The sequence below is a fragment of the Dermacentor andersoni genome, chromosome 1, assembly GCF_023375885.2.
Source record: "Dermacentor andersoni chromosome 1, qqDerAnde1_hic_scaffold, whole genome shotgun sequence".
In the NCBI taxonomy this organism is placed as follows: Eukaryota; Metazoa; Arthropoda; class Arachnida; order Ixodida; family Ixodidae; genus Dermacentor; species Dermacentor andersoni.
The window spans coordinates 350,559,405-350,580,680 of NC_092814.1; the positions used below are offsets into that span (position 1 = coordinate 350,559,405).

At 46.0% G+C, this 21,276-nt stretch overlaps 1 protein-coding gene across 1 annotated transcript; it reads right to left on the reverse strand.

The window, feature by feature from the left end:
* Nucleotides 1-3,305: 3,305 nt before the first annotated feature.
* On the reverse strand, nucleotides 3,306-7,560 carry LOC129381228 (uncharacterized). The gene is made up of 3 exons (XM_055063917.2): nucleotides 7,260-7,560; nucleotides 4,929-5,099; nucleotides 3,306-4,045 (listed from the first exon to the last, which is right to left on the reverse strand). The coding sequence occupies exons 1-3, from the start codon at nucleotides 7,266-7,268 to the stop codon at nucleotides 3,554-3,556; spliced, it is 672 nt and encodes a 223-aa protein (XP_054919892.1). The 5' UTR covers nucleotides 7,269-7,560; the 3' UTR covers nucleotides 3,306-3,553.
* Nucleotides 7,561-21,276: the final 13,716 nt, after the last annotated feature.

A 21,276-nucleotide genomic window follows, 5' to 3' on the forward strand; every position in this document is an offset into this window, starting at 1 on the left:
TGGTTTCATTGGCCCCAAAACTGATTTCAGTTCAGTTCAAGAATGCCAAGTTAGAGGGTTATAATAAAAAACACAGGGAGCCTAAACATCAAGTCATCAGTGGAGTAAATGAAAAAAATGGGATCGAATGAGGTCGTGGGATCGAATCCCGGCGGCGGCGGCCGCATTTCGATGTGGGCGAAAACCAAATGCACCCGTGTACTTACATTTAGGTCCCCAGATGGTCAAAAATATTCCGGGGTCCCCTACTATGGGGTGCCTCATAATCAGATCGTGGTTTTGGCACATGGTTTCATTGGCCCCAAAACTGATTTCAGTTCAGTTCAAGAATGCCAAGTTAGAGGGTTATAATAAAAAACACAGGGAGCCTAAACATCAAGTCATCAGTGGAGTAAATGAAAAAAATGGATTTTTTGTGGTAAGGTTATTCGTTAGATGGTACTTACACAATACACCAATACACACACAAAGGACCACGAAGTTACAGCACCCGTACATCAAATCACTTTTTAAGAGAATGGGATCACGTATGTTCACTATTGACGCAGGTAGATTATTGCATTCGACCGATTTGGTGAAGAAACGGCTGTGAGCAGATGACAGTGTCACAGGTGGATATATATGTATCCACCTGTGATCGCTGGTAAATGGCGAGTGCGGGTAAATGGTCAGCGATGGATTATGAGTGAGCGGAAAGGTGCATTGAGACAGTACATTTTATGAAAAAGTCGCTTTCTTTGTCGCGAACGGCTAGTATTGGGATGTTAAGAGCCGTTTTCATTTCAGTTTCGCTAGCTTTACGATAGTTTGCTAATAGAAAACGGGCAGAATGTTTCTGTGCTGCTTATCGATTGCATCAAATAACATGGAGTGACCTGGAGCCCAAACCGATGAAGTACATTCTAGCTAAGGACAAACTTAAGTGGTGCACAGAAATAATTTTGATGAAGACGGCGCGAGAAGAAAAGTTATTTTTAGGTATCCTAGAGTTCGGTTAGCTTTAGATATTATGTGTTCAACATGGTGTTTCCATGATCTTTTGTTAGTTATATGGATGCCAAGGCAACGATACGATGTGATGTAGTGGAGAAAATTATTTACCACATATGCGGGGCAAACTTTGCTAGAACGTGAAATTTGCATATATTTACATACCTGAGCAAAAAGTTCCATATGTCACGTGCGGCACCAGTTGTGAGCGCAGTTCATACGAATGTGAAACGCTGTTGACTCAGCGGTATTAGTTATCTTGCGATATATAAGACAATCATCAGGAAATAAACAAATTTGTGAGGGAATGTTATTGGGTAAGTTATTTATATTACGAATAACAGAGGACACAAAATTGAGCCCAGAGTAGTGCCGGATTCAGCTGGGGCCATGTTAGACGAGGAATCACTACTGGTGACAAATTGAAGCCGACAAAGAAGCGCACGAATCCAGTTAACGACTACCGGTTCTATATTTAATGCACCTAGTTTATGGTAGAGTACCAAATGGTTAATTTTACCAAAGGCTTTAGAGAAGTCAAGAAATATGCAACAAGTAGGACAGCTACAATCACGATAAACATGTAAATTGTGAATGAATTAGAGCGGGTGAATCTCATGAGAGTAAGATTTGGGAAATCAATGATGAACATTAGAAAAGAAGTTGTTGTATTCAAGAAAGTTCATCAGATGAGTGAAAATAACATGTTCCGTTGTTTTATAGGGTATTATAGGTAAAGATATGGGTCGATAGTTAAGTGGATTGTGAGTTATGCCGGATTTCTAGATTGACACAACCTTTCCAATCTGTCACTGATGAGGTAATTAAGCGGATTATGACTGAATATATACTCTAGGATGTAGGAGCAATACTCACAAAGTTTTTTCAAAACCTTTGAGGTTATTCCTTCTGCTCCATAGGACGAGCTGAGCTTGTTTATTATTTTTTATACCCGCAGAGTCAACAACAATAGAATTCATTGGAAAAACATAGTAGATAGCTGATTGGATAGTTAAAAACCTGATTTTTCATATCAGAACGACTGGATATAGTCTATTGTTTAAATCACTTGAACAATTGGTGACTGTGTACAGGGTCACCAGTTGGTGTGTTGGCAATCGAAGGCAAAATGCTTACACAAAAGCACCTATTCAGTGTACAAGCAGGTAAAGAAAGAAATTCGCAGTTTCGCCCGAAAGGCGAAGCATCGCTTGAGATAGCAAATTAGTAGACAGCTTTATCACGTCAGGATAGTAGATTTATCGTCCGTATAAACTTGTAAACATTCGCTTACTAACTAAATGGACAAGCGTCGATCGTGTCACACGCGCACAAGCAAACATAATCACATCTCACACAATGACCGCGCGCACTCGCTGTCAAAATGCTGGACTGAGAAAGCGCGGCAGCAGCAGAGAGCAAATTGACCTTCGTGCTGCCTCTCACTTCAACGCGGACCAAGCGGCTGGAATACAGCGCACACAAGCTATCCGCACTCGGCTCACTCTGTTCCCATCGCAGGTCTCTTTCAAGACAGGGCTAGCGCGGCCGCGCCATACGCAGCCGCCGCTGGAGTAGAACGCACCCACCGCCTCCCCCCTCGGTGCCTTCCGCGCGATGGAAGACGGCGCGCTTCCTCCCCGCTTTCCTCCCTTGTGCGCGTGAGATTGAGCCACCATCTTCGGCTCGCCCTCGCACACTTCCACTCGCACATAGAGCATATGGCACTTGGCGAAGAGGTTATTGCCCTTGGACTTTATACGGAACATCACGGCGATAGCAGAAATCCGCTTAGAGTGTCCATATAATTGTTATCGCAATAAATGTGTTCTGTCCCACGACTCGGAGCACAAGCCCTCTGGTCAATTCGCTGGGGTTGCTCGGTTTACAAGGAGTAACGCTGCCGTGTGTGTGATTCTAAGGCCATTCGCTTGAACACCTTGTACCATGTGGAAACGTGTCACGTTTCACTGTATGGTCACCACCCCGCAACGCTTCTTCGATGTTGGATCTTTTTGTGAACCCAAGCTGACAATGTTGAGAGCTTAGCACTGTCTTGAAACGCCACAAAACTTGTCACTGCCGTGAGAGAGAGAGAGAGAGGGAGGACGGAAAGGCAGGGAGGTTAAGCAGGTTGAGTCCAGTTTGCTACCTTACACGTGGGGAAGGGGATGGGGGAGTGAAAGAGAAAGAGAAGACATGAGTCTATATCGCACTTTCACATGCACTAAGTTAGGTTCATGCCGTGCCTGCTGCTTCCTCACGTGAAGCTCTTTGCTCGGCAAAATGCACCACTACGAAGTCAGTTTCCTTGTTGCAAACGATTGGACGTTTATTTTCTTAACGCGCAGTGAAGCAGAGCACATCACCCATTTGTCACCAACACCTTGAGCGGCTGCAGCATCCAGCGAGCGGGGCTTCTTGCTCAGTCCCCAGTAGCAAGCAGAAGGCGAGACACCGAAACGATGGAGGACAGAAGGACTACATATGAAACGGCGAAAGTGGCGTAGAAGGGCTCCCGTACCAAAGACAAAAATATTTATAGAGGCAGACGGCGGGTTCACTAGTGCCAGCCGACGCCACCGCCGTGCTTTCCGAGCACTCCGACACCGGCTCCACCGCCGTAGACTCCGACGCCTCGGCCGCCGAGACCCCCGTAAAGGCCAGCGCCCCCGTATCGGGCGACGCCCGCTCCGTACAGCCCGCCGGCGCCCCCGTACACAACTCGCGGTCTGGCCCCGGCGTACGACCCGGCGGCGCCGTACTTGGAGGCGAGCAGGTAGGCCGGCGGCGAGGACGACCGCAGGGCCACGTCGGCGGGGCTCTCGCTCTGCGTGCCGGGCTCGTTGGTGTCGACTACGGCGCGGAAGCCTGCCGCGTCGGCCGTGTACTTGACCTTCCGCTGGCCACCTTCCGGCGTGCTCAGGGTGTAGACTCCCTGGACGCTGCCGCTGCCGTCGCCGACCTCCTGGCGAGAGCTGGACCCGTCCGCTCCCTGAGCGACGTAGCCGAAGCTGTACGGCCTCGGCCTGTTGTCTTCGTAGGCCCTGTAGCCCTGGACGAGGCACGGCGCGTTAAATCACGTCACCTTGTGAACATGCTCAGCCAGGAGCAGACGGAACTGGGCCCGTATTCACGAAGAACTCTTACGCTAGAATTGTTACAGCCAATTCCGATGCTGGACATCTTAGCGAAGGCGGCCATCCAATGACAAAGAGCACTTATCAACGAAAATTTGCGCATTCGCCCCTCAAAATTAACTTAGGACACGCTGTGCGTGCTAATGAATCATTATACAGCGTGTCTCAAAAAGTGCGTAGACGAGATAAGAAATTTTGGAGGGATTGTATTTGCGGCAGAGGCTTGCATTTTAATATGAATCGAGGTAGTGATTAGACGAGTAACTGTGAAAATTAGTATAATATTTTTTTTACGGAAAGAGAAGGATTAGTTATTTATCTTTGAACCCGCTTTAAAGTCCACGGATGACGGAATACAAGTCTTGCATTGAGATCAGTGGTCTGACTGTGTGTCGAAAAGTTGCTCGAATTTTTATAATTACTTCTCTAATCACAACACGTAGCTAAATTATAATGTAAGCCTCTGTGGTAAAAGGAATTCTGACAAAAGCACTTAATTTTGGCGTCTTCACTACTTTTAGGAAACTTCCAACGCATTTTCTAAGACATCCTGCATAACGTCGCAAACACGACCTCTACTGCGATAAATTAATGTTTCATAAAGACAACTAAGTTGCGTCACTGTCACTTGAGAGCTAGAGAATATCACGTCATATGACAGGATATTGTCTTTCTCAGTAGTGGCGATTGCAAAAAGGGAACAAGAAATTAGCTGCGTGCTTTAAAGGCTCATATGGCGTTCCGTTGGACCACTCCGTGGTGTAGTCGCTATGGTCCGCCAATTATTTGGCCACTTACCCCTCCATAGTATCCGCCACCGCCGCCGGCGAGGTAGCCACGTCCAGCGTAGCCGCCTCCGATCCCAACGCCGACTGCTCTGAGACCGCCGATAGCAGCGCCACCGTATCCACCGCGGAGAGTACCGGCGTTGGCCAAGACGGCGAAGACGAGGGCGGAGGAGATCGCTGCCTGCGCATAGCGTCAAAGTCCCTCTCTCAGCGAGAGCCACGTGCGCAAGTATCGTATGCAATGTAATAACACCATTAAAGTGCTAACGTGAGGCCTGCTAGCTACATGTCCCTTTATTTATATGTATACGCTGGGCTGCAAACGGCCAGCTCAGCGTAAAGCTTTAGCAGGCCCCCTATCGACATTGTTTAGTGGACCTGCGCAGAGCATGTGAAGTACGAACTGTGTGGCAGTACTCCAGCCACCGATCAGATGGAAAGTATAGAAACTTTCGAAAAATGAGTGGTACGTGTCATTGACAGAATTATCTCAAAATGCACAGCTCATCTGCCTTTTGCCGTTGTATCCGAGACCTTGTTGTCTGAAATAAATAAAGATTATTATTACATCAATATTAAATTTTATTATTAGTTTCTCCCTTTGCAGATATATCGGCCATGGACAGCGCCCCAACGTGGCATCATAGTCATCATCATCAGCCTTTTTTTTGTTCACTGCAGTACAAAGGCCTCACCCAACGAACTTGAACGATTCCTGTTTTGCGCTAGCTGATTCCAAGTTATGCCTTCAAGTTTCATAATTTCATTACACCACCGATCTAATTCTCTGCCGTCCTGAACTGCGCTTCCCTTCTCTTGGCAACCACTCAGTAATGGAGCACCGATTGGCTACTCTGTACGTATTACAGGGCCTGACCAGCTCCATTTTTTATTGCGAAAGCAATACTCGCACTTTCGGCCCATCGGTGGTTGTGGCGCCTCCTTACACAGCTGCGCGTCACGTGACCGTGTGACGTCACGCCAGACCGAGAGACGGGGCCCCAGCTCGCTGCACCGATGGTGGAGGCGAAGCCTTGCCAGCCGCTGCTGCGGCGCTACCGAGAGAGTGCGCTCGCTGGTGTGACGTCACGCTAGGAGGATAAATGGGGCTACAGCTCGGCTCCTCGCAGTGGTCGGCGCGCTGCCTTGCGCTATGTCGGATAATGTATAGCCATAAGTTTAACAAAGGGCAACCATGTCCACACCATCAGCCGAACCAAGGCGCAGCCAAGGGTATTGCTTTCGCAATCTTCCAGGCTTAACCAAGCTAAGCCTTCAGCCAATTTTTTCTCTTAATGTCGACTAGAGAGCATCGGCTGTACCCACGTTAGCTCTCTAATCTACACCGCTGTATTTTCGTCTCGTAACGTTAGGCCTAACATTTTTTGTTCCATCGCTCGTTGCGCAGAACTTAATCCGCAACCGCAAACGTGGCAGAGCCAGTTGTTTTTCGATCCACAAACTCCGTTCGTGATAGCCGTAGATCGCTCAAACGTATACGTCAGGTATAGTTGCACATTGCGTCATGATTACAGCATGAAATTGGATAGTTCCGGCACGTGTTTTGAGACACTGAAAAGTGACAACCAACGACGGAACTCACGATAGGTGCGTGGGATTTTAGGTAAAAGCATTGGACCTAAAAGTTATAAAATATCGCGTGCCCCACTGTCTAAGGGTCTGCAGGACTGCGGCGCACGTTGCAGAGTGTCTTGCTATATATGACAGGAAAGGATTTACTACACTTTTGGTATATATAATCTGAACATGCATGTTGGAGCTCGCTAAAGGTATTGAATCTAAAGCAAAGCAAACAAGGAATTAAACACATACTCTTAAATCTTTGGCATCTTCTCACAATTTACGCACTGCGCAAATACGGTATACCGCGTTTGCGATGAATTGTGTGTGTGCTTATATGTATATGTGTATATATATATATATATATATATATATATATATATATATATATATATATATATATATATATATATATATATATATATATATATATAACCAACGATTGCTCCACGATCACGAAAATTTCCATTTGTCATCTGGTCTTTGATTTCTTTATGGCCACAGGTTAACTCCGCAACTCCTATCTTAGTCTGCATCTCCTGAAACCATTCTTCACAGGAACGATTTGATGTGCAGTTTGATCGTTGCAATATATGGACGCTCAGACTCGCCTTCCAAAGACATTACCGCTTTGCCTACTTAATAATAATAATAATAATAATAATAATAATAATAATAATAATAATAATGGCAGGCTCTGTCCGCAACGTCCGAGCCTTCCGAATTCGAGTCGGAGGCTTCGGGAGGGCGCTCGTCTCACCTTCCACATGCTTGCTTGCTGCTCCCGCTGCTGGTGCGGTGACGAGATCCCTTGTGTCCACGACGGCGGACGGCGGCCCTTTTATACGCTCCGAGCCAACGCGGCCGAGCGTGCGCGGCGTGGCCGGGATGCATGCAAAAGCGGGGACGATCCAGATGCACTGGTCACACACTCCCTTGCTCTGTGTATGTACTGTACTCTCCGTTTGGGCGCCCGCCTTGCGCAACCCCATCTCCCTCGATCGCAAGGAAAGGGACGCACACGAACGCTATCTGCGAGAAGAATAAAACATTTTGAAAGCACCGCGTGCGCGTTCCTTCGCCTTATCCGTTTAGCTCTTCAGTCATTTCACGTTATACGTTTTTGTCGCCTGTTCACCGCTCAGTAACGACAGTGCTCAAGGACGCGGAAGCCTTATAGCGATGTCAATGCAGGCGGCTGCATGTAGGTACATATACGCGAGTCGAGCGGCTGCGTAATGTACCGATGCTTTCGGAACATTCAGGATGTTTCCGTGAAGCAGGGTAACTGAAGTATGTGTTAAAGCTATTACAATTAATAAGGAAATATACATATATATACCGCGTTGTACTGATTGTCATCAAAGAGTGACAGATACCGCACTATGCACACGCACCCGTTTTACGAAATGGTTCATTGCAATAAACCGTTCACTTGCGTTCGCTCAAATTTCACCCATAAGTGGCATTTCGCGGTGCCTGATTCAATTAAGTGAACGAGAGAGAGGGAAGGAAAGACAGGGATGTTAAGCAGGAAAGTCCCTGGTTGGGTATACCCTACATTGGGGGAACAGAAAAGGGGAATGTGTAGAAGGTAGAAGGACATTTGTACTTGCTGGAGATGGTGATGCCGTACCGAAAATAATTAATTTTCTCCGTGAATGAGACATGTCGTTCGAAAAGCCCGCCACGGTGCCGTAGATTCAGGGATCGGTTTCCATTTCTGGGCGACAGAGCAGCAGAATTTATCTCTATTTCATTTTTGCTCCGAGAAAGTAAATATTTCTAGTCTGTCATCGTCGATTACACGGAGGAAGAAAAATCCTCCGTTATCACCGATGACGGTGAGAACTGGACGCACAAGGAAAAAAAGTCCCGCACACACACACACGTAAGCACGCACGCAGGCATCAGTGCTTGCACATGACTAAAATTGCGTCACTCCCGAGCAGTACCGCTGGACTTTTTGTTAATTGTTAAAAAAGAAATGTGTTATGGGGTTTTACGTGCCAAAACCATGATATAATTATGAGGTGCGCCCAATATAGTACGGGAATATACATTATTTTTAACCACCTAGGGTTCTTTAACGGGCATCTGAATCTAAGTACACAGGCGTTTTTGCATTTCGCCTCCATAGAAATGCGGCCACCGCGGTCGGGGTCGAACCCGTGACCTCAGGTAGCAGTGCAACGCGATAGCCACCGCACCGGGTTTAAGCCGTGATGGTTTGGCACATGGTCATGTTCACGTGAACGTAATTCAGCAGATGATTGGAACGCATACGCCCAAAAACGCTGCGTCATGAGTTCCCTCAAGAGGCTTGCAGTAAATATTCCGACTGCCCACTATGCGTTTTCTCCAGTCCCATCACAACGCTGCAAGACTGCATGTCAGAATCTGGCACTCTCCCGCGCCAAGTTTTGAGAAAGTATAACAAAGGTACAAGGTATCCCAGCCAACTTGAACAACTTTTTAAAGCTTCCCGGTGCACTATACAGGAATACGCGAAAAACAGCAAGTTATTTCCCACTCTATGGAGAAACCCCCGTACTATTTCTTGTACTCTTTCCATACGCATAATTTGTCAACGCTACCTACTCATCTTCGCAAATAATAAATTTAGGGAAAAACTTTCAATAAGAAAGTTGTACACTGGGTTCTAGAGAATGTAAAACCCAGTAGTATTCAACTTACTACATGTTACGGAATAATTTTACATGCAACAAGGAACGCTCCCGAAATATGCGAACCCACATAATACCTGCGTATGAACGAACAGCGGTTATTAAACCCATTTCGTTGCCTATCAGAAGTTGCAAGCAGGTTGCAGGGCGGTGCGATGACGTTGCGGATTCCTCCCACGTGACCGATCGCAGGCGTGAATTTGCTGCCAACGACTGCGCTGCCGCCCTGACAGCGGACGTCACTGTCATTCGCCAAAAAGCTCAACAAAAGGGGCTTCAATCTAAAGTTTCAGCCGATACCCTCTCACATTGATATTGCTGAAAATGACGAAGCTGATGCTCTTGCATACACAGCACTCGCACATCCCACTAAGGTCAATGTACCAAAAAGCAATCAAGTCACGAAATCAGACTGCAAATTGTAGCCGGATCCACTTGGAACGAATTCACAGGATGACACAAGTTTCGAGACATTGATTCCCGAACTTTGCGGAGAAATACATTGGCGCTCCAGTTACTTTTGTGCTTCAATGCAGAAAACGACGTTTTGTTGGGAAAGTAAGTGGAACGACAGTGCATTTTTACCGCAAGTTTGACGGCGCATATCTCGTAAATGGTGTCATCCATCCAATTCATTTTCAAGTGGATATGACTTGCAGTCTCACCCACTAGAATTTGTAAATTGCAATATTTGCCATAAGGTAATTAGTTAAAAACTTAAATAGTGGATTTTTCTTGATTGGTCGATTACGCATTTCAATTTTTTGTGCCAGTAATGTCCGCCTCTTCGAGTAGACCAGCTCGTGGACTAGAATTGTGCTATCTGCCACAAGAGGGAGGGGGATAAACTTTTATTGTAGAACCATCACATTATTATGGCCGGGCCTAAGCCTCCTATGAGGGGACGTCGAAGGCTTGCCTCGCCGCCGCCTCACGGGCGCGCTGGGTCGCCCAGGTTTGGTTGTGGAGTGCGGAGCTCCGCAGAGCCTCACGCTACCTCGACGAGGGTCATGCTGTTAATGTGTGTGTACTGTGCTGGGCACTCACACAACATATGCGGAAGCGTAGCCGGGTGAGTGCCACAGCACCGGCAGTGGCGAGTAGTGTAATCGTCTGGGAATATAAGGTGGAGGCGGGCGGCTGAAGGGTACGTGTTTGTTTTTAGCAGACGCAAAGTGGTAGCCTGCGCCCGGCTGAACTTGGGGAGAGGTGGGGGGAAGGTTCGGCGACTGAGGTAAAAGGCCTTAACGAGATCGTTATAAGTGGTCAGATTGTCCCTGGTGTCCAACTCTGCCACAGGCAATTTCAATTTTTTTTTAAGGTGCCTTCTGATACACCCTGTATATTTTAAAAGAACACAGCTAACACGTTTGGACTGTAGTTCATGCGACAACGCAAGTGCGTACATCGAAAATCCCGAGAAGACGAAGACAGACCTAACAACGACACTAGAGCACTAGACGGGCCTGATTTTTTTGGCCCGGCCTGCGGGTCCGTGCCTCAACGACCAGACCCAGCCCGGGCCCAGCGAAGGAACTCGTGCGTATACATGCCTTAAAGATATTATAGCTTTGATGGTATACATAAAGTCGTTACAAACACTGCACTGGCAATAAAACATATTTACTGGGCCAGCTTGCAGCTAACGCGAAAAAGCCGAGAATTAAAGGCTGGGTTAAACATTTTTAGCAAGCCACTTTATCTACAACTGTTGTGTACGCTCCATGTTTATAACACTATAAGGGGGGGGGGGGGGGGGGGGATTATGAAATCCTGCGGTTCAGATTCGGAGGCGCGCCCGTAGTGAGGCATTCTGGATTAAGTTTTGACCCCTTGGGGTTCTTTAACGTGCACCCAATGCATGTTACACGGGCGTTTTTGCATATCACTCCCATTGAAATGCGGCAGTCATGGTCGGAATTTCATCCCGCGCTCTCAGGGTTAGCAGCGCAACGCCAAAGCCACTTCGTCACCAAAAACGGCGGGTAACACCATAAGTATTATTATGTGCGTTTCACAGCGAAGCTGTTTATGGCTTGGGTACCGTGGATTTTTCGTGTGTGTCAACAAATCTGCGCGTGCAAAAACTCTGCTCGCGAGTATCGTGCAGAATCGCCTCATTCTTTGCAAAAGCTTATACGTCTGATCACTTGGACATGCAATCAGTAGATTAGTATGAATAGGCACCATTTTCAAGATCCGTAGACTCTCAGGTCGATAATGATATTATTCTGCTTGCTTACGCGAGTCCTACGGGACTTTAATAATGAAAACACTGTTGAACTCGTATGGGTCCCTGCCCATTCGGGGAATCAAGGGAATGAGGGGGCGCACTGGGTAGCCCGAGGTCTAATCAACCGGGAGGTGTGCCCCTCAGACTCGGATCCCATGGATGAGGCACCGACGACATACCACGAAATAACAAACTATTACAAGCAAAAAAGGCGAATCTACCCGCCTCCAAACGCAAGCCTCACGCGAGCGCAAGCCTCGATCCTGCGTCGAATCCAAACTAAATCGTTCCCCAGCCCACATTGGCTAGCCATAATTACCAACGGGCAATGGAACCCAATATGTCAAAACTGCACAAATCAAACATTGGCTACCCAAAATCACATTCTTTGGGGGTGCGAGGGCTTACCCCCTCCCAGGTCGCTCCTGCCAGCTCCCTCACAACAGACGTGGGAAGAGCTGCTGAGAACGCCGGAAGAAAAAGTACAAAAAGCCCTCGTTGCCTGGAGCGAAAGGGTCGCTCCTCATGAGGGGCCATTCTAGGACTCGGGCCTGCCAGATCATAACTGAGCAGAGTCTCAATAAAGTTGTTACCACCACCTTACGGGGGTATGAGCCATAGATTGTCTTAAGCGATGGACAAAATTCTGGTTGGGTATGCATAGAAATGCTTACGCATTTAATAACGGAGGTGATACGAGAATGTGTGTGCATCAAGCGAAAGTGTGTGCGTGCGTGTCTTTTTTCAGTATGACTGCCGTCACCGCTCAAGAGAAATAAAATTTGCTCATACCTTAGATCTAAATTCTCTGTCACCTCTATGTCACGTGCTAAACAGCTTCGCTGGTAATCCACCTTCACAGCAGTGGAATGACGCGTGATTTGTGAAATAGAGTAAATAGTTCTTGCAGCGAGAAAAACTTAATGTAATACTAGCTGTACATCAAGAAAAACAGCTGAACTTAAATACGCCCCTATTCCAGCTTGGGCACAGAAACAAAAAGATCAGCGACGATACTCCCTAATGCGAAATTTGAGCTCAGTTCATTAAGTGTTTGCATTTCGCGATATACTGGCTGGCGCGGAAAATCTGTCTAACGTGGCACGTTGCAAATGGAGCGAACTGCGGCGCGACTGCCTCGATTATCTGGAGATCGCGAGAGGCAGCGCGCGAGTGACTCGTGGGCGCGATTCACAGCTGCCGCCGCCGACAGACCTGCCACGCGGCGCGCACTACTTTGGCGCTATATCGCAGTCGTTGTCGCCGCAGTACGCTTTTCTTCGCACGCTTTCGCCATACACTCCTCCGCCTTCCGCCTCGTGGTTCCGCTGCACCATCCTCTCCGCTTTCCTCCTCGCGTCTTTCACCACCTGCGGCGCTCAGGGTTTGCTTTCATATTTCGCTGTGCTCGTTCGCTCGATTACGCCGAGCTACGACGCCGAGGCAGGCCGACGCTCGCCGCAATAACGGGCGCCTAAAAGCTGCGATTTAAACTGATCAAGGAGGCAGTGATCGGGTAAAGTATGACTAAGCTATCCCAATGTGATCAAGCTTATTTGACAGGTAGGAGCACTTTATTTTTAATTTTTTGACATTAAAGAAGAAACATACATGAACATCACGCGCGTAAACGGGGAATAGAGCTGCCGCACCGACCCTGGCGAATCCACGACAAAGCACTTCTCTCAAGTGAAGACATGACGACTCAAGAGATTGGAGCACAGCCGGTGCTGCAATATATATATATATATATATATATATATATATATAATATATAATTATAATATATAATATATAATATAATTATAATATAATATAAATAATATAAATAATATAATATAATATAAATATAATATATAATATATAATTCGGGGTGGTGAAGTTTTCCAATAAATTATAATATGAGGGCCACAAAATGGCGAAAGAGGATCCAGGGAGACCACGTTGCCTGCAACCAGTGGTGATGTAAAAGCGACCAAAAATCTTTTCTTCGGTAAGCACGGGCCTCAGCCACAAAAGACGTGTGTGAGCACCGGCGGCATTCTGATGAATGGGGTGAAATACAAGAACACTCGTGTACTGTGCATCGAATGCGCGTTAAGGAACCCCAGGGTGTCAAAGTTATTTCGCAGCATCCATTACAGCGCGCCTCATGATCATATCGGGATTGTCGCGCGTGAAACTTCAGAATTATTATTTTTTTCGACTAAAGACTACCTGGAAGAAGTATTCAGAACCTCAGAATTATTATTATATTTTTCGACTGATGACTGCTTGGAAGAACTATTCAAGCTATTAACTGGAAAGACTTAGGAGTAAGGATCAACGGCGAATATCTCAGCAACCTCGAGTTTGCACATGACATTGTCCTAGGTGACGTTTACCCAGGCCAATTACTCACAGGAGAGCCTGATCATGAGAAGGAAATTTGCAGAAGAATAAAATTGGGTTGGAACGTATACGGCAAACATTGTCAGCTCGTGAGTGCAAGCTTACCATTATCATTCAAAAATAAAGGTCTACAATCAGTGCATTTTACCGGTGCTGACATATGGGGCGGAAACTTGGAGACTGACGAAGAAGCTTGAGAACAAGTTAAGGACCGCGCAAAGAGCGATGGAACGAAGAATGCCAGGCATGAAGTTAAGGGACAGAAAGAGAGCGTTTTGGATCAGAGAGCAAACGGGTATTGCCGATATTATAATTGAAATTAGGAGAAAAAAATTGAGCTCGGCAGTTTATGTAATACATATACAGTTGGAATCGGTTGACGCAGGACAGGGGTAATTGGAGATCGCAGGGAGAGGCCTTCATCCTGCAGTGGACATAAAATAGGCTGCCGCTGCTGCTGGTGGTGGTGTTGATTGTGATGATGATGATGATGATAATGATGACGATGATGATGATGATGATGATGTGTACACCGACATGCCAGGGAAAGAGACACAGGACAAAGGGCGGAATATAAGATGAAGACACGAAGGCGACAAGCGTGGTGGGAACATGGCGTAACACGAAGAGAGAACACAAATACCGCCAAGCATGAACCAACGCAAGGTCACCGAATTTTGCTAAACAGCTGCACGCGATGCATTCCCCGTCTCGCCCCGAGCCGAAGAGATATCTATACAAGACGCGCGAACTGCTACGTTAGTGGGGGAGTTTTCGTTACGCGCTGAATCACCGTCGTTTGAAGGCTAGAACATCATTGGTCATTATTTTTTTCCTGGGTGCAGAGCGCCGTCCAACGAACCCACTTTTTCAGGCAAAGTTTTCGCCTTTTTAATGTGAATAATTCCTGGCTAGTTGAAGCCATTTTTGTGTAACGACCATCTGGCCGTTTTCAAGGGCGCTGATCCCGACGGTACTGCAATAAAAAAGAAAACGTGGGCCGCCAATGCATTTGCGCCAGTCTTCAATGAGCCCCTTAGACGCCAGCTTGGGTGACTGGCTAACAGAACAACAACGAACAGCATGCGCTGCAAAAGCATCAACCGTTCGCTGCAGAACAGTTGCAGGATTCATGACAACCATTCAATGCGAACCCACACATGCTTCGCATAACCTAGATGTCAACTGGAGTTCATGTAAATTTTTCGGCTGGTCTGCTCAAAAATTGATAAATTACTAAAAGAAATCGTAGTGAAAATTTAGTATTTGTCATGCACACATACTAAACATAGACATACCCAGATCGCGAGCTTTCACACGAAGCAATGACTCCGGTGTACAGAAATAACGCAGCAAAAGCGAAAAAAGTTAGGGGATGACCTAATTTATTCAGATCACCTACAATAGACAGACACAGAACGCATGCGTTCAGCTCGGAGTGCATCGGCAACAGTTCTCTGTCACGGGGCTCCACGTGGTTCAGTTGGGGCACGGAAGGCAGAACACAACATCGCATGGGTCTGCAAAAAAGAGTGCAGATATGAAGAGCGTAAACCGCGTATGATAAAAATTTTCCTCAAGCTATGGGTGGAACTGGTGGACGTGCTTGAACGCTGGACAGATTTTCATGGTATGCATTGAACTTTTTTGCACGCCTACCGGTATGAATGCAAGTGGTAATTGAAACTTCGTAATTGCAATGCGCGAATATAGCGCGATTGTATGTGTAGTGAGAAAAAAATATATCCGTAGTCAAAGAATGGGTCCAATACAACAGCTTCAAGCAAGTTTGTATCAGCTCTGTTCACGTTCTCGAGGCGTATAAGTCCACATGACAACCTGCGATTGTTTGTTGTAGTCTGTCATTTATGGTTTCGACAGTCTATAGTCATATGCCAGTTTAATTTCTACGGCGACAAATCGACTTCGTCGAAATGGGCACTTTTGTAAAAGTGCCCATTGCAACGAAGTCTATGGCGCAAAAGTCCTTCAGCAGCGCGTTTATTTTTTCCACAACGTCTGATCTGTTTTTCGCCAACCACTTATTTAGCGTTCTTGGTTTGCTAGTAATACATCAATCATTCTCTCTTGGAAAGCTTGTTTGCAACCAGGCTGTAACGTTGCTGAGAGGCTATCCATGTAGTTTTGTTTATTGACAATTAGTGATCTTCTGTTTGCTGAAACACAAAATTTTGCTGGAAGACGCCCACCAGTACGTTTTTCAGCAATGTTTGCCTTAAAAGAAATAGGAACAAAAGTTAAATTCATTTTTGTTTGATGGGTGCGGCGTCTTTCCTTTTTTTTTTGGCTACCAGAAAAAGATATGCAGAGCAGTAGCCAGGCGTACAGAAAACAATAATGATGACATATCCAAATTTTAGTAGATAGGGACCTATTGACTTTCCATTAAAATCCACCCCTATTTTCGCCGGGCTAGCTCGTGGCGTGAGGCAGCAATCGTTCCGTATGGTTATGCGAAAATCAATCATGCGTAGAAAGCTTCCGCACCCCCGGGCCCGCCCAATACGAGGCACATTTTTTTACGAACGGAAAGATGCAGTTATCAACTATCCCTCCTTTCGCAATTATCGCTGCGAATGAACACAGGGCCCTTATTTTGTTGCGATTCTTGTCCTTATCTATCCCACCCTCCATCAGTGGTTTGCCAGCCACCACTGCATGCTTCAGCTTTCGTCAGGACCGGCCACTCAGCGCTACGGATTAAAAATAGAAGAATAGGCTAGGATATAATAAAAATTAAATTGTGGTGTTTTACGTGAAAAGACCACGATCTGATTATGAGGCACGCCGCAGTGAGGGGCTCCGGAATAAATGCCATCACCTGGGGTTTCCTAAATGTGCACAGAATGCACGACACGGGGCCGCTTTTTCATCTTGCCCCATCGAAATGCGGCCGCCGTGACCTCTTGCTTAGCAGTGGAACGCCAGGGCCACTTAAGCAACCACGGCGGGTGGAGAGGCTGTATAAGAGGAAAGTAACCGTTACAGAATACGGTTTTTCTTATCTTACGAAAATATTGCGCCATAGATACTAAATGTACTATATTGTCACGTGGTGGCGACTGCGAAGAAAGCAAAACGGTGATTGGAGAAACTAGCGTTCTATTGGGTGAACGTGTGCCCACAAAAGCAAGTTACACTTAAAGCACAACGATAGCGGCGAACACAGTCGGCGACCGTCGGAAATCTGATCAGCGGGTTAAGCGCGTCGGCTTTTTATACATCGGTCGTCGAAAGTTCGATAGAGTAATCGCTGGGACCCGCGTGTCTTCCACAAAGTTCTGCGCCATTCACGTCGCGCATACATGAAATCAGATTACACAGCGTTCGGTGACAGACAGCAGATGGAACCATCGATAACATTCCAGAAACTTCCGATACATGCGGACGCGTCCTGCGCTGTGTATCACCCGATAAAGATTGTGAATATCACCCGATAAAGTGAATATACTTCCGTTGAGCAGGGCTCAAGTGCGGGTTCTCACCGTGCCTATCATGTTGTCGCAGGCCTGTGTAGCAGCATTGGCTGGCGCAGTTGGTCGTCGCCTCAACATCGGTCCAGCAGACTTTCCCGGCTGCAGATTCTTCACTGGCGGTGCACATATGTTGGCCACTAACGCGACTCTGTTCATCGCGGGGCACCATTTTGTCGTCACGTCTGCCGTGCATGCCGGTGTCACGAAGGCGACTATACCATCGGGAAAGCAGCTACAATAGATACGACGCGACAAATTCCAAGAATAGGCGGAACTTTGGGGTCGGAAAGCTGTTTTACTAATAAAGGCTATTGACAAAGTTTCCCAAATGGTGTAACGGAGCCAATGACTAAGCGCGTCGCTTCGCAAGTGAAAGCTGCACGACGTTGCCCGCCTGCCCGCTGAACATGAACTGCAGTTGCCCGCCAGAAGCGCATTACAAGCGTATGTGTGTCTAGTCCGTTGCACCACTCCATGCCCTCTTAGCGATTAGCCAGTTCAAGAAGACAAGATATAGGAATACGGATATATAGCCGAAGTCCTAAAAGAACACTAATCGCGGACAACTGCGGCTACAACTGTGGCTATGAAGGGAAACCTGCGTGCGCGTGGCTGCTGCACATGTGTTACCGCGTCAAGTAGTCCGGCAGTGTTTGACAGTGCTTTTGGTTGCTCGGAACGGGCGCTGAATCGACGCAGCTTCCATGTGCAACGGCTTCGCGTTTGTCCAGACGTGGAAGGGAAAAGCCGCAAAATCAGTAAACTCTTACATGTAGTGGTGTGTTTTATCTTATGTAACTGTCGCTAATAAGCTGTTTATGTTTTCTCTTCCCCAGCTTAAACGAACGTGGATGAAAACGCGGGACTCTTTTAAGAACCGCTCTCACTTGTGCGCGCTTTGCCTCCATAGCTTTCCCTTCATTGCCACAGAAAGTTGTCCGCCAGTATATCTACAAAGGCAGGGTCTCCGAAAAACCTCGAATCACAGTAAGACAATAGCTTTTGCAGCCAGCAGGCCTTCTAAATCTGCATCAAATGGCAATGAGATGTCAAAATGGTAAAATATTCAACCAAACCATCCGCCACACTCGCCATCATATGTATTCTGTCTCTGGCCGCAGTAGCCTACTGGATAAAATGCTACGGGAAGCAGCTGCCATCTAAGCTTCTATTCAACCTCTCGTTATTCCAAGATCAGCTTCAGCATATGTAAACTTTCATAGTATATACAGCCGTCCACACTCTTGCTTAGAGTGTTTCAGTAGTCCGCTGTTAGGCGAAGAAAGCGAGGTTCTCGCGTTGCTTCTTGGTTTAAAGGCAGTGCTTGTGATCGCCGGTACAGTCGCCTGGATCACGTAACTCACATCTTTTAGCGCGATGTCTGCTGAACGTAGCATACAGTTTCAGTAGATTTGTTATTACTCTTTCTTTGCTTCGAAGCTGGATGCTCGGGTGCGAACGTCTGTACGTCATTCTGCAACAGTAATATTGCATTGACATTGCAAATTATTACGACGATCCTTTCTGTTATGTTATATTACGCTTAATATGTTGTTAATTGCGTTTTCACATTTTCTGCACTCCTGCATGGGCCTGACCAGGGCCTGTAGCAATATGTATGTATGTATGTATGTATGTATGTATGTATGTATGTATGTATGTATGTATGTATGTATGTATGTATGTATGTATGTATGTATGTATGCATGCATGCATGCATGTATGTATGTATGTATGTATGTATGTATGTATCTATGTATGTATGTATGTATGTATGTATGTATGTATGTATGTATGTATGTATGTATGTATGTATGTATGTATGTATGTATGTATGTAAGGTACATACTGTACATTATAGAGCTATAGAGGGGAGGGGCAAAAACATAGCAGAATACAACATAAAAGCATAGTATTGAAAACAAGAATGCAAAGACCTGCCGCGGTGGCTCAGCGGCTATCGTGTTGTGCTGCTAAACACGAGGTCCTGGGATCGAATCCCGGCGGCGGCGGCCGCATTTCGATGTGGGCGAAAACCAAATGCACCCGTGTACTTACATTTAGGTCTCCAGATGGTCAAAAATATTCCGGGGTCCCCCACTATGGGGTGCCTCATAATCAGATCGTGGTTTTGGCACATGGTTTCATTGGCCCCAAAACTGATTTCAGTTCAGTTCAAGAATGCCAAGTTAGAGGGTTATAATAAAAAACACAGGGAGCCTAAACATCAAGTCATCAGTGGAGTAAATGAAAAAAATGGGATCGAATGAGGTCGTGGGATCGAATCCCGGCGGCGGCGGCCGCATTTCGATGTGGGCGAAAACCAAATGCACCCGTGTACTTACATTTAGGTCCCCAGATGGTCAAAAATATTCCGGGGTCCCCCACTATGGGGTGCCTCATAATCAGATCGTGGTTTTGGCACATGGTTTCATTGGCCCCAAAACTGATTTCAGTTCAGTTCAAGAATGCCAAGTTAGAGGGTTATAATAAAAAACACAGGGAGCCTAAACATCAAGTCATCAGTGGAGTAAATGAAAAAAATGGATTTTTTGTGGTAAGGTTATTCGTTAGATGGTACTTACACAATACACCAATACACACACAAAGGACCACGAAGTTACAGCACCCGTACATCAAATCACTTTTTAAGAGAATGGGATCACGTATGTTCACTATTGACGCAGGTAGATTATTGCATTCGACCGATTTGGTGAAGAAACGGCTGTGAGCAGATGACAGTGTCACAGGTGGATATATATGTATCCACCTGTGATCGCTGGTAAATGGTGAGTGCGGGTAAATGGTCAGCGATGGATTATGAGTGAGCGGAAAGGTGCATTGAGACAGTAAATTTTATGAAAAAGTCGCTTTCTTTGTCGCGAACGGCTAGTATTGGGATGTTAAGAGCCGTTTTCATTTCAGTTTCGCTAGCTTTACGATAGTTTGCTAATAGAAAACGGGCAGAATGTTTCTGTGCTGCTTATCGATTGCATCAAATAACATGGAGTGACCTGGAGCCCAAACCGATGAAGTACATTCTAGCTAAGGACAAACTTAAGTGGTGCACAGAAATAATTTTGATGAAGACGGCGCGAGAAGAAAAGTTATTTTTAGGTATCCCAGAGTTCGGTTAGCTTTAGATATTATGTGTTCAACATGGTGTTTCCATGATCTTTTGTTAGTTATATGGATGCCAAGGCAACGATACGATGTGATGTAGTGGAGAAAATTATTTACCACATATGCAGGGCAAACTTTGCTAGAACGTGAAATTTGCATATATATACATACCTGAGCAAAAAGTTCCATATGTCACGTGCGGCACCAGTTGTGAGCACAGTTCACGCGAATGTGAAGGCTGTTGACTCAGCGGTATTAGTTATTTTGCGATATATAAGACAATCATCAGGAAATAAACAAATTTGTGAGGGAATGTTATTGGGTAAGTCATTTATATTACGAATAACAGAGGACACAAAATTGAGCCCAGAGTAGTGCAGGATTCAGCTGGGGCCATGTTGACGAGGAATCATTACTGGTGACAAATTGAAGCCGACAAAGAAGCGCACGAATCCAGTTAACGACTACCGGTTCTATATTTAATGCACCTAGTTTATGGTAGAGTACCAAATGGTTAATTTTACCAAAGGCTTTAGAGAAGTCAAGAAATATGCAACAAGTAGGACAGCTACAATCACGATAAACATGTAAATTGTGAATGAATTAGAGCGGGTGAATCTCATGAGAGTAAGATTTGGGAAATCAATGATGAACATTAGAAAAGAAGTTGTTGTATTCAAGAAAGTTCATCAGATGAGTGAAAATAACATGTTCCGTTGTTTTATAGGGTATTATAGGTAAAGATATGGGTCGATAGTTAAGTGGATTGTGAGTTATGCCGGATTTCTAGATTGACACAACCTTTCCAATCTGTCACTGATGAGGTAATGAAGCAGATTATGACTG

Bases quoted from the DNA above. Each gene is read 5' to 3' on its own strand.
- LOC129381228 (XM_055063917.2), bottom strand. The intron at 4,046-4,928 runs GTAAGTGGCCAA...TGCCTCGTCCAG, and splicing joins GTGGCGGATACTATGGAGGG to GGCTACAGGGCCTACGAAGA.